This window comes from Nyctereutes procyonoides, unplaced genomic scaffold (genome assembly GCF_905146905.1).
Source record: "Nyctereutes procyonoides isolate TBG_1078 unplaced genomic scaffold, NYPRO_anot_genome, whole genome shotgun sequence".
In the NCBI taxonomy this organism is placed as follows: domain Eukaryota; kingdom Metazoa; phylum Chordata; class Mammalia; order Carnivora; family Canidae; genus Nyctereutes; species Nyctereutes procyonoides.
Genome location: NW_026575117.1, coordinates 12,769,471 through 12,784,259, shown reverse-complemented (window position 1 = coordinate 12,784,259; position 14,789 = coordinate 12,769,471). Strand labels below are relative to the sequence as shown.

The following is a 14,789-nucleotide window of genomic DNA, read 5'->3' as shown; positions in this document are numbered from 1 at the left end:
GGATCAGCTCACAGTGATTGTGCCCATGGCTGTGCATATCCACAGACTATTTCTAGGACCGCTTAAAAACAATTTTTATGTGACTGCAAAAGAGAAGAAATGCAAAAGGTCTGTTTTCAGAGGTTCCTGACTGGAGTGGTAGGTTTCTGGGCTTTGTCAAAGGCCATTCCAAGCATCTTTGTGTGCCTGCGTGCTGGCGGGTGTGTGTGTGTGTGTGTGTGCACACGTGCATGCACACGACACACGTGCACACACAGGGTTCTCTGAGCTATGTTGCCGCCAGGTACAGAAAGATGGTATCATGCCAGACGTCAAGAAATAAATGTACCTGACTGACTCCATCCCTAAGGTATAATCACAAAAAAGTTGAAAATTTCATTAATATAGTGTTAACGAACCTATGCAGAAAAGAGCAAAAGAGGAATTAGTTAAAGAGAAGGACTCTGAAATAAAATATAATCCCTAACTGCACAGGGGCCAGGAAGATTTTAGGAGCTAACTAATAATAAAATGACTAGGTGACCGGAGGATGGTTAAAAGTGGCAAGAAAGTAAAATGAGGTTCAGGATATTTAGCATCTTCTAATAACTGGCTTAAATTTGTTAACTAATCACCACAAACTCATAGGCATCCTTGCAAATGTTTGACCTTTTAAGATTTATTGAATACGTTGATAATTTTGACCTTATTCTTAGACTACAGGCTCATGCCTCACCAGAAGGTGATCAAACACGAAATCCTTAGGCAGGCAAATATTCTCAATTATGAAACCTTCATTTGTTAGGGCGAATACACTTTCCCAATTATGAAAATAAATGTGAAAAAGACAAGAGTGTTAATTTTTAATAAGTATGAGGTCACAGCATGTTTTATTTTCAACTGAGAAAGGCTATGGGGTTCTTTAGATCTATAACTCCTACTCATTTTTTTTTTTTAGTCTAATGACTATGTACCAAAAAATGATAAAGAAACTTGACTGGAAAAATATCAGTTCATCATTTTAATATTTCATAACAATGCAATTGGCTTCATTATGTCTATGTATATAATTCAAATTATTGCATAGAAAATGATTTTAAAGTGTTTTGAATAAAGTGAGATTCAAAAAGTTGAAGAATTAAGAGCAATCCCAGATAGTTCTATTATTATCCTCAAACATTTGGTTGATTCAAAATGATGTATTTTAAAAATTTCTTTAAGTATCTGGATAAATACCTCCGTTTTTACTCTACATTAGATTTGGCTACTGTACTATTTTACTCTGATTCAGTCTCTTAAAAAAAATTACCTCTTTGTTTATCTACCTTGCCTTAACAGAATGTTAGGGAAAAGGCATTCTGGAAGGCTGGCTTGGCTTTTATCTGGAAACTTCCCCTGGCACAGAAAACTTTTTTTTTTTTTTTTAGAATAAATGTGCAGTGAAAGCAAACATTTTAATAAAATTTCCGTCCTTAATAAAACTCTTATCGTGTACCAGCAATCTTTGCATAAATATCTCACTTAAATTTTACAGCAATACTGTTTAAAGCGGGCATTATTTTCCTTTTGTAATAATTGAAAAATCTGAGGCTTAGTAGACTAAGTATATTTGCCAGTGAAGCATGGGGAAAAAGAGCAAGTTTAGGGTAGATTTCCCATTTAGGATTTTCTTGACAATTACATATTACCATTAGGATTTAGATGTCTTAAATAACAAATCTGTTTCTTTGTAAATAATAAATGTGAAAAACTGAGCTTGTATATATGTGTGTTTAGGTGCATTTGTGTGTATAAACATGCCATCACCAAGAAACCAGAGCAGCTTTTTAACTATATCACACCGCAGTGACCTATAGTTTCACATTTCATCCTTAAGAGGGTCCTTGGAGAATTGAATTCAATGAATGTTCCAAGGCCAGACACAGTCATAAAATTCCCAATCTTAGACTCCACCAGTGTTATCTAACATTGGCTAAGTGGAAAAAAACAAACGAAAGCAAAGTGATTATCCTATGGACAAATTTAATGCATATTATTATAGCTACACAAAATGTGAAGGGTTTCTCTCTAATATAATTCAGCAATATAATTGAAAACAAGGAAAACCTTTAAAAAGTTATCCTCTGTTGCTTATTCTGTTAATTTTTCATTATTTCAAACATTTATAAAGCTTCAATTACGGGATTAAATTTGACAATGCATATAAGCATCTTAAAATTAGGATCAAAGGCATCCTAAATTGTTTTTAACATTGGAATTTCTTTAAAAGCCAAATATATTGTGTAAACAGATGAGAAATGAGCAAACTACAAGAAAATCCTTTTTTTTTTCTTTTTTCGGATGGGTATAGAGTAATTCCTTCCGAATCACAAATAAGTCATAAACTTGATCAGGCTAAAAGCAAAACATATTGAGCTAATACTACATTAAAATGGTAAAAATGTGGAATATATATGCATACGCTTTTATTTTTAAAATATTCTATTTTATCAAATTTGTCCTTTTTACTGTTTTTCCCCTTTTATTATATGAACTTGTCAGTTTTGAGGGTGAACCATACCACATTCAGGAACAGAGCTCATTTGTCACAAAAACACATGGATTAGTATTTCCCTGCATGCATGAAAAACAATGACATGAAATAGTAAAATAACAGGCTCCTCTTTCTAAAAACCAGGAATTGTCACTGAAAAAAGGTTTGCCTAGAACAAAAAAACTGACTCGCAAAAATTTGTTTTTCAATTTCTGCCAGCAAAAGATCTAAAAATAGAAATCATGAATATTTTGTTTCAATGAAACGCTTGGTGTAACACTGGGCTTTAGATAAAGAATACCCTTAGGTGATATATGTATCTTAATCTGTACTAGCTTTTCTGACTGGGATAGATATCCAGGGTGATTTAGGATATTCAGATAGGTAATCTCTTAAGGGCCCAATATGTACTGTAATTGGCACAAAAATATTTTAGAAATCAATTGAGGACCGTCAGTTTTAACTTCTTGGCAGCACAGAGTTGACTTGTTCTAAATAAAGACATTGTTGTTCAATCCCAGTGATTAGAGATGGATCATTGACTTGGGAAAAGCGTTTGCATACTGAGCACAGGATAAGGAAAAGTACCACGGGGAGAAAATAACGGTGCTTTACATCAGGACTGAGTCTAGAATGTACGAGGCCATGGCAAAGCAGGTTTTACAATCCAATTCTGTTCTCTCCCTTCCCATCAGGGTGCTGTGGCATTTGATTTCTTAAGGTTAACATCGCCCACTATCTTATCTGCACAGGACGCAGATCAATAACCCTGTCCCCCCTGTTTAAAGTTCCCAGAACATCAGGAGACAGTGTGGGAGCCAATTTAGTAGCCAGAACCACAAGGTGCAGTTTATATTTTTGAAAGAGTCTAGGTTTCAAGCTCATGTGAAGTGTTCTCATGTTTCTTTTGCTTTTCTTTTGAATGGAGAAGAAAAGCTGGCCTATTGCCAATCCTGCTTTTAAGAGTAAGTAACCATCAGAGGGGCTGAGCTATAAAATACTTAATGGCAATAAAGACTACAGCTCCGCTCCACCGATGGACGACGACGTTAGCAGCTTGGAAAGCAACCAACCTCTGAAACAAAATGGGAGGTGTGATCAAAAATAAGGAAGCAAAGAATTAAACTGTAGAGCTGTTTTCCAAGGTAATATTTATATAATACACTCTTGAATGAAGACAGAGTGCATTAAAATGATAGAGCATTAGCAAACATTGCCAAAAAATATCTAAAAGTAATGAGTGTTTCCTTTAAAAGAAGCTAAATCTAATTAAGAAAAATGCACAAAAATAAAATCTGATGTTTTGAAACTAAGGAATGTCATGCTAGTCTATGACAATTATGCACTATTGAGTTTGAAAAATTATATTAAAAAATAAAAAGCATAATTTGTCAACCTTTTAACTGCTAACGAAATATAGATACAATAGATCTCTGAAATGTGGACATCAAAAACTAATATTGGTACAATATTAAATATTGTTCTTATGAAACTATATCACACTGATGATATAAATATATTTTATTCTATCAGAGGAGGCAAGATCAAACTTAATTGTCTGACCCACTTGTTGGGTTGTAGTGTTGCCACGCCGTGGCAATCAGGGACTTTGGATTGTTTTCACATTTTAATCATAAACTTACCTTGTTGAGCCCATTATTAGAAAGAAAAACATCCACTTTAAGTAAATATGTGACTAAATTAAGCAAAATTGTATGTATTTCTGCTACACTGGCCAACTTACCTTGACAAATTTCAGTGAAATATAGATTCTCTCCTTCACTAGACCTATGCACAGTCCTGAAATTTATGTGGATTATAAACTCTTACTAACTCTTAAGTAAAATTTTATAAAAAGAAAATCTCCTATCCTGCTTGAAAGCCTCGCTGTGCAGAGAATGAGTCACCACCACTTACTTCTTCCTTGATATTCACTGTCATCTGACATTTAATACATTCCCAGAATGTAAATGCACATACTTACCAGCGGGCCCAGGGCACAACCTTTGGCCGTGCATGCTCGGACTCTGAAGGAATGCAAGCTCCAAGGAGCAAATCCATAAGCATGACAGCTGAGTTCTGAGGAATTGTGAATTAATATACCATCTAGATATAGTCCATAGCTTGTGATAACACCTGGGAAGATAATAATGGGATTTTAGTATGGTGACCGGACAATAGCAAAGAATGTCCTAAGAAAGCAAGCACCTCTTGACGTGATTTCTAATTTCATGGAAATACTGAATCATAGCATCTGGTATTTTCCTCAGTCTAAACCCTATCTCTTTCCTAAGAATCAAACCGGCATTAAACCCTTAAATATCAAATTGTTAAGCTAATGAGTACAGAGACAGAAATAGAACCCACGAGTCTCAGTATGGGACTCTTCCTGTTACATCATGTTAGCTATCATTCGTGTTCCAGATCAAACATGAATAAATTAAGCATATTTACAATTTCCATTGCTTTCTAAAACGAGATCCTTAATAGATGTGCTCTAGAAGTCAAATAACCTTATCTGCTAATGCATTATATATTACTCAGGATGTGTCAGGCACTGTGGTAAGTACCTGTTGTGTATGAACTCCTTTTTAACCCTCTCCCAGCAGCACTACCAGAATAGAGGCAATATGATTATCACCATTTTATAGATGAGGAAACTCAGACAAGACGGATTAGGTTACTTGCTCGAAATCACATAGCTGGCCAGAGCTGGATTCAGGATTTGAATCTAGGAGGTCTGGCTCCAGAACCCATGTCTCAACTACAATATTACATAACCTAACCATAAACACCTTGCACAAATGGCACAAAGTACATTCATGAGACACCCATGAATGGGTTAGAGAAACTAAGATTTATTGGTTTTAATGATCTACTAAAATTTATTTCAGAAGGAAAGCTATGTGTCTTTTCATGAAATCATCTAGTAGAGATATGAGAGATTAAATAGTTATTGAATATAATCAGTTGAATTATGCAGTCAAAATATTTTCATTAAAAAGAAGTTGTTGGGGATCCGTGTTCCCTGGAATCACAGAATCCCCAACCTGATCAAGCATTATACTATGAGAAATAAAACTTTGCTTATAAGCTAAATTGGAACTTCATTCAAAGTAAAATTAATTTCACAGTGGCTGTTTAATTGCCTCTCTGTAGGATCCCCAAGGCAATCTTGACTCTTCCTCACCTGTGTATTTCTAGAGCTTAGCACCATGCCCCAAACATAGTAGGCACTTAATACATATTGACTGAATGAATAAATTAATGAACATGCAGTAGAGTAAAAATATTAGCATCCAATCTAGAGGGAAAATGTAAGGCTACAAGAAAAGGAGATACCTAGCTACCTGAGATAGGAAAATAGACTTGGTAAAAGGATGGTATTAAAGAATAGCTCACAGATAGGAGATTTAGAGAGGGAATGAGTTTTGCAACAAAAGACTAGCAAAATCAAGGTTGTCAGGGAATTCAGCTGGCTTCCAAGAGGCCTGATGCTTAGCCTGGGAACTCCAAATTTGGTCTCATCTGTCCTAAAGGAAGAGCAAGTCTTCACTCATCATCCCATTAGGGATAGTGTTACTGGTGGGGCCACGGTACCAGGAGGTTTTTCCCAAGCGTTCCTTTCTTGTGGGAGGAAGTTGCTCATTGTCAGAACCTGCTCATGATATCTGGCAGCACCATCATGTGCAAACTTACAGAATGCTGCACGCATTGTCAGGATATCCTTCATAACACTGCTTTTGATTTAAAAATTAGTTTATAGCAAAACAAGTAGGATGCGAGTCACCACTATAAAAATTACTCATCTTACAATATACCTCATCAACCCATAGCCTAAGAGACTTCTGGAATGGCCTCCTGAAGCGCACATTACAGCTCAAGCTGGGTGATACCACCTGTGGATTTGAGGGTTCCTATAAGATGCTGCACCTGATTTGAACTAAGGATCAGTATTTGATGCTGGCTTTTCTGTAGTGAGCAATGTGGAAATGGGAATCAAGAGAAGGTAGCCAGAGTGTTTCCTCTTACTATTACTCTTAATAACCTACCCAAAATATTTTTGCTTTCTCTAGCCACAAGGAGAAAAATCTATGTTGCGGGCTGCAACCAAGGTAAAACTAAACTAGAAAACAGAATTTTACCTGGCAATTCAGGATCCTCATGCAACTATATCAATAGGAAAGGAAAAGTTTACTATGTGAAAGGAGAAATTAGCTTCCTGCTGCATGCTGACACTAAGCACATACACCCTGCAGTAATGAAGGTTTGGGTTACCTTACTAGGTCAAGAATCCCAAACAGATGAACTACTGGCTGAGGGCCAAGAGAAGAGGTTATAAACATCAACTGTGGCCTTAAACTAGGTATGGAAATGAGAATCACAGGTGTTATTTCATGCTTTATTTCTTTCCTATTACATAAAGATTTGTACATAATAACTAATTTTCTCTCCCCTTTTCCCTACTGATGTATGTAGAGAAAGTTAGTAGATATTCATTTTATCTTAGTTTCTAGGTTGCAGGATATCTAGGTAGGTTGTTTCTAAACTCAAGGGGGAATGAACACTCCCCAGGCGTTGATACGATGATGGAGGGTGAAAGCTTCTTCATTGTACAAAGCGCAGTAGGATGTTAGGGGGAAGCACGCAGTGGTTGCTGCTGCTCATGGAAACTAATGGAAGAAAGAAGCGTGTGCATGGGTGCTGAATAAACTGGTTATTCATCTAATTCACCTACCCACAGCCCCACATCCACACGTCTATAGTCTGCTCTGTATGCTGGGCTTAAAAGCCCATTCTCTGACTTGCAGCCCTGTGGCTTGTTGGCTTCCTCTTGGATCTCACCAATGGGAGGTGCTGCAAAGAGGGCAGAAACAGGAAGAAAGAAAATGTCCAACTTGCAGCTCCAAGAGCTGAGGCTTTTGCTGACCGTTGAGAGGTCAGCGGGGGGACAAAGCAGCCATGGCCTCAGGTAGTGCCAGCTGCAGAAATGCCTCTTTGGCATTTCCAGCTTCTTCAGGGATGGACTCTGGGTGACACATTAGCTCAGGCTGGGGTAGCGCCTCTTGATGGCTGAAGCATCAAATCAGCAAATCTGGCAGCTAGCAGCAGATGAGGCCGGCTTGGAAGCCGAACACCAGGGCACTGAGAATCACCCTTTTTGTTTCTGTAGCCCTTCCAACACACTTGCAACCAACTCCTTATATTAAATATCATCTGTCTTATATTCCTAGCACATTTTCTGTTTCACTAGTGAGATCCTGGTCAGTATATCCTTTAGGATTAAAGCTGTTTATATTTGAATGAGTTAACACTTTTTTTTGAGCTAATACTTTTTATTTATTATTTTTTATTTAAATTCTATCTGCCAATATACAGTATAACACCCAGTGCTTATCACATCACATAAGCTAATACTTTTTAAATAAAACTACTGCTCTGGCTCATTTTCTCTTACGAGGATAACTTTGTACAGCTTACCTTTTAAGAGCAGCTCTATTTCCCTCACTTCCAAATTTTGGAGAGTATTTCACTATCATGTAGCGCTATGGCTACACACACACACACACACACACACACACACACACAAAAGGATGGCTGCCAACTGTTTTCCTTTATTCTAGTATAATCATCTATGATAACTCTGAGAATACTTATAGAAAGTATTTGATTTAATGTCATTTAATACATGACACACAAAAGTACAAATGAATTAAAACTAAGAAATGAAAGATATACGGTATAAAACTAAATAGTCACAGGAAATTTAAGAGAAGAAAAATGGATAAAATCACAGTAATAATCATGATAAGAAGTTATGATGTGCCAGGCACTCTGCTAAGCAATCATTTAATCCTCACCAAAAAAAAAAAAAAAAGAAAGAAAGAAAAAAAAAACTTATGTGCAAATATGTGTTGGAGAAGCTCTTAAAGAAATTGTAAGACCCTCAAAATGCTATCTACTTGACCCGCTTTTCAACAATGACATAGAAAGTACCCAAATCAATATTTCCGTTTTCTTACATAATTGGGGAACAGAGAATTTCTTTTATGCTAGGATTATGTGCATAATATCTCATTTATCTGACATATTGGGAAATGACATATTTCATAGAAGTTAATTTTCATTATAACTAAATCTCATTCTTACGTACAAACTTTAAGAATCTTAACCATTTTTAAAGGAAATCTTTCTAGCAAGGATTCCAAAGTACTTACCTGTCTTCCCACACAGACTCTAATGAATATAATTGAATCATCTCATGATGACTCAAACTGTGCATTATGGACATCAAAGACTATATTCTCTAATTCAGCAATGCCCTCAGGGACTGATGAGATCTAGGATACTTATCCAGCTTTTACCCTTCACATCACTCAGTGGCTATACTTAATCCATTCCTATGTCTGCTTTTTGCCTTCTACTTCTTCCTCCCTCAGTGACAGTCTCTCAAGATTTTCTTCATTGTTTTGTCTACTTGACTTCTGCAAGTCAACCCCTAGCAAGCTATGCCAAGAAACTAGATAACCATGACATCTGGAACTAAGAATAAAGAAATAATAGTTACTAAAAGAAGGGCTTAGAGTAAGATGAATACATGGCAAATGAGCTGAAAATGAAATTAAGTGAGATTTGTGACAGTTAATTCAACTACTCAGAAACTTTTTAAGGTTCAGGATGCATCTGAATGGAAAGGTGGGTTAGACTGAAGTCCAGCTTTCATGCAGATGAGATCACACACACACACACACATGCACGCACACATGCATATGCACATACAGAGTTACCCACCATTCTGTAGATAAGCACTATTTGACAGCATCTGTAGGAAGGGCTAAAAGATCAATTGTAGATCCAAGCTGTAGAATCCAAGGGTATACTAGGTAAGCGTAGTCTAACCTTTAAGTCATACTGGACACTCTCCTCCCTCTCCCCCACCAAACCAACTCCATCACTGAGGCCTGTGGACTTTACATTCCCAACTGATCTTCACCCATCTCCATACTCATGGCCACCTAGTCCATCCTGCCATCATCTCATACCTGAGAATCATAGCCACCTACATGTTTTGACGCATTATTCATGTTTCCATACAATTCATTCTTCACACTGCAGACCGAGGGCCATTTTTCAAAACACGTATCTGAACACACCACATGCAATCAGGGATCCATCAGGCCTTCGCTGAGTACTAGCAAGATAAAAGTTCCCCATCCCAGGTTTGGGAGGCTGGGATCAATGTAAGCATGTAGTGAGGATGAAACAGACTCATGATATTGGTCTCTCTGGGTTTTCTGCCCATAGGTCCAGATCTTATGAGGTAATCATCAGATCCCAAGATCAGGCCAAAGTGGGATGCCACTGTGGCTTATGGCTGGTGTCTATGTTTGCCACAAAAAGGAGCCTGAGTCAAGTGCAGGTATTGCCTTTGACCTGGTTTGAGCAAGGCCAGTAGCTATTATATTCTAGTTGAGGACATAGAGTCAAACTTTATGGCAAATTTGTGGGTAATAAGAGGTATCATTTGAATATAATAGTCCATTTCTTACCAAGAAAGGCAGGCAGATGTCATAACTTTTCATTAGCAGACTTTTTAATGTAAATAAAATTAGTGTTATACAAAATATTGTATAATTCAGTTCCAAAAACATACATTTAATAAGTCTAAAATATATATTAAAACAATTTTCATTGGCTTCAGATTCCCAAAGTGCATAACGAAAACTAATGAATATAATCCAGTGGACGTTTTAAGTGAAGCTTAAGGAGACACTTTCTTCTTTGAGTAGAGTACAGGACATGTATGAATAGCTTTAAAAAAAGTGAAATGCAAAGTTCTTAACATGCCATATAAGTATTTTTGAAATCATAAAACACTTTATTATTAAAAAAATGTATTGAACTCTCACTTTGAATCAGACAGTAGGCTTTATACGTGATATGAATTATTTCCATTGACTTTAACAACATCAAGAAATACGAAGGGTTATTTGCCTTGTTACAGAGTTAAGGGAAGGATGCTTAGGGAGGCTAAGCTATTTCCCAAGGTCATACAAATAAATATCAACTCAGGCTTGGAACCTGGTAATCTCATCCCCCTACTACTACTGCTCCTCTTACTCATTTCTATCCTAACTTTCTCTGCTAAAATATTTAGAAATTCCACTCAAATTAAGACATGATATACATGTTCTGGCCCTAAAAGCAATTAAGTTGAGCCTAATGAAAAGCTTAATATATATTTACTGGAAATCAATTCCTGAAAGATACTATGCTTGGTACTTTGGGGGATAGAATAAGAAATAATATGTGCCTTTATGGAAGTAAGAAAAGGGTTAAACACAGGTCTAATTAAACAACAATTCAAGAGTTAAATAAAAGTGATAAGCACCACAAAAACTTTATGTCCAACAAATGGGATAGCCATGCAGGAGCTTCTAGCAGAGGGCAATCACTCTGGCTAAAGTAAGTCCTAAAAGCTTTTTAGAGCAGCCAAGGTTTCTGTACAAAGAAGCTGGGTCTTGCATAAAAGTCAAAATGTGAAAAGGCCATGTCTCAGGAAGATGTTCCTGGTGGGGAAATGACATTTGCCAATGCCTTGAAGCAAGAAAAAGCAAAGTATAGTAAAGATATCCAAATAGATCCATATTCTGCTGTTATTGCTGTAACTGGTGAAAGCCTAATAGAAAACAAGCCTTCAAAAGGAGGTTCAGGCTTTGGATGCCACTCCAAGGGTTAAGGATTTTGTGATGCCCAGTAGAACCATGGACATTTTGGTGTATTTACTGGGGGGAAAATAAACGTTGTATTTAGAAGAATTCCTCTAGAGTCACACATGCAATAGACCGGATTAGGGAAGACCATGGAGCTGAAAATATCAAAAGGAAAAAATAATAATTTTTAAGTCTCCTTTTCCCAGATATACAATAACTCGTGATGGAGGCAGGGATGTAGGAATGCCACATTGCAGCAATAACATGGAATTCTAAGAGAGAAATACCTTTAACAGTTTTATATAGTTTCTCTTCTTTAATAAAACAAATTTGTGATGCTTAGGGCTGAGGTATGGCGTCATAGATCACTAGTTAGGAAAGCGAAGGATCTGTCCACCTTACAGAGATGGTCTGTAAGGGGAGCCATGAAAGACTTTCAAAAGCCTTCTATAAGACCTAACTTACCTCTCTACTGCTAGTTTAAAGGGGGTATGTATGGCCAAAGTGGGACAAAGTTTGTCAATTGGGGAATTAAAAAAAAAATCACATTCCTGTTTTGCATCTTGACTGTTTTGGTGTCAAAACCCTAGTTGGGATAGTGTACTATAGTTTTTAGAGCAGCCTGGGGGAGCTGGGCAAGAGGTCACTGAGATCTCTCTGCATAATTTCTTACAACTGCATGTGAATTTGTACCTATCTTGACACATAACATTTCATCAAAATACAAAACAAAAGCTGTTACGTAGGGAAGCATGACAGATAAGAAGAGGCAAACACTTGAAAGAGGATATTTATGCTGAAAAATTAACAACAGCATGTATACTGTTCAATCCTCATGAAAAGTCCCTGAAGGCAAAAAGTGTTTCAATTTTCCTTTACAGATGAGAAAATCAAGTTTGAGAAAGGTGAAATAACATGGCCAATGCGAGACAGCTAAGAAGCGTCAGAGCTATTGGTTGGTGTAACACAGAAACACTCGGACTGGACGGTACACAGACATTACACTCTCAACTTCTGTGCAACTGTTTTTTCTGTATTTTTAAATTATGTGATAAAACATAACATAGAAAAGTCATAAAATGTTATGTCTTAAAGACGAACATAAAAGCAAAAAGTCATGTAAGTATCACCAAGGTTAAAAAACAAAACATCGCCAGCACCCCATGAATTTTCCACATGTCCTCCCTCATTCCAACTCTTTCTCTTCCGCCCTGAAAACTGTGTTGGCTTTTAAAGAATGTTTTCCTTCCTTTTCCACTTAGGAATGCATCCGTAAATGATGTAATTAAGTTCTGTGTATTTTTCAATTTTGTATTAATAGAATCACATAATATGCACTTTTGGGGGGGCTCCTGGATGACTCGGTAGGTTGGGCGTCTGACTCTTGATCTCAGTTGGGATCTTGATCTTGGCATCATGGGTTCAGGCCCCGTGTTGGGCTCTGCACTGGGTGTGGAGTCTACTTAAAAATATATGTATATGTATTTTTGCATCTTTTTTTAATTCACCATAATAAGCATGAGTCCCATCCATTCTGTTACGGGTAGTCATACTTCACTCATTTCCATTGCTGAGTCGTATTCCTGCACAGCACAATTCATTCATTTATTCTATTGTTGCTATTTGGATTGCCTCCACCTTCTCTTACTACACTGTAGCTTTTTATCATTTTTTGTATGTGTGTCCTGAGGCAGAAATTAAGTTTCCTAGTGCATAGATCCCAAGTGGAATTGTTGGGATATACTCAATTCTGCTAGACAACACTCAACTGTTTCTGAGAGTGCATCAATTCCCATTACAACCTATAGTGCATGTGAGTTCTCTTTGTTCCATATCCTCAAAAGGACTTTGTATAGTCACACTTTTAAATTTTGCCAGGAATGCCTGGGTGGCTCGGCGGCGAAGTGTCTGCCATGGGCCCATCGAATCCCACATCAGGTTCTCTGCATGAAGCCTGCTTCTCCCTCTGCCTATGCCTCTGCCTCTTTCTCTGTGACTCTCAGGAATCAATCGATCAATCAATCTTAAGAAAAAACACAAAACTTTGCCAGTATTACATGTGGTAAAACGCTATATTATTTGGTATTTTTTTTTATTTTCCAGCTGAATAAAGAAGTTGAGCACCTTTCCTTATATTTACCAGCATCTACTTTCTTTTTCTTTTGTGAAATGGTTTTTCAGATCTTTCCCCAGTTCATTATTATTTTTGTAATATCTGTGAACATATTACCATTGATAAAATGTTTAAGAAAACAACGAGTGAAGTAGAGTTTGGGGTTCATTTCTTCTAAGCTTAAGTTTATACATTAAAAATAATTATTGATATGTAGTTGACAATGTTATATTACTCTGAAGTGTACCACATAATGATACAATTCTATACATGACCCAGTGCTCACCATGATAAATGAAGGCACAGTCTGTCACTGTACAAAGCTATTATAATTATTATTGGTTATATTCTGTCCCCAGTTTATTATTGATTCCTAAGAATACTTTATATATTCTGAACACTAGTCTTCTGACAGTTATGTATGTTACAAATATTATATCCCACTTTATTACTTATTTTTCAGGAACTTTAAACCACATTTTGATGAAAGAAGAGTTCTTAATTTTAGTCACCCTTTTTTAATCTGAACTTACCTAATTATCACTATTAATCCTATTTGCCCCCAAATCTCCTTTGTCTGATATTTAAATAGCTACACCAACTTTCTTTGCTTCTTTCTATCCTTTCTTTTCAACCTTTTGGTTTGCTTTTGTTTGAGAAGAAAGGGGCTGAGAGGGAGTTTAGGGGTCTTTCCACCAGCCTTGAGGACTCCTGAGGATCTAAGTGTTGGCTGTATCCTCTTTGCAACACTATAGCTCAAGATGAATGAGACTCCATCTGAGGACTGTATACTGGACCAAGCACCTGACATCACTGTGGACATTGTTTAAGAGTAAATGGTTTGCTGGTATTGATGAGAGCTTCACCAAAGAATGGACACTAGCCAGGTACCTGGTGGCCTTGTGGTGGTATGAGAGCTGTGATTGCATCCAATGACATTTGATTAAGCTTTTAGAAAAAAAGGATGGGGAACACACAGCCTTTCTCTCATGACCACACACCTTTAATACTTGGTCAGAAAGACCATGTTGTCTAAGCTTTTGTTTCCTTATCAATAAAATGGGGGTAACATTCCTTACCCTGGAGGCTTGATGGAGTTAATGTGAAAATCAAATAAATGAACATACAAGAAGGTACCTTAGGAGTTAAGTGTGTCACATATAAGAGGAATGAACTTAGAGTTGTCCTTCCTTTTGGAGTAAATTGAAGCCTTATTCGGTGTGGGAACCTTGCCTTAAACTATCTCTTCCTATGCACATCTCTTGTCAAAAATAACCTGCCCATCTCTTGGAAGCATATTTTAGACAGGTCTGTATTCCCCACTGGTATGCACTGTCATCACCTAGCAGTTTCTTATATGTATGCTCTTTATTTAAGATTCCTTCCTATCGGGGAATCCCTGGGTGGCGCAGCGGTTTGGCGCCTGCCTTTGGCCCAGGGCGCAATCCTG

At 37.1% G+C, this 14,789-nt stretch overlaps 1 protein-coding gene across 1 annotated transcript in view; it reads right to left on the bottom strand.

Moving 5' to 3' along the window:
• Positions 1 to 14,789, bottom strand: part of USH2A (usherin) — a 686,930-nt gene that overhangs the window by 302,731 nt on the left and 369,410 nt on the right. The window contains exon 35 of the mRNA XM_055333895.1: positions 4,497 to 4,648. Coding sequence (XP_055189870.1) covers positions 4,497 to 4,648 — 152 coding nt within the window. The remainder of the gene's footprint in view (positions 1 to 4,496; positions 4,649 to 14,789) is intronic.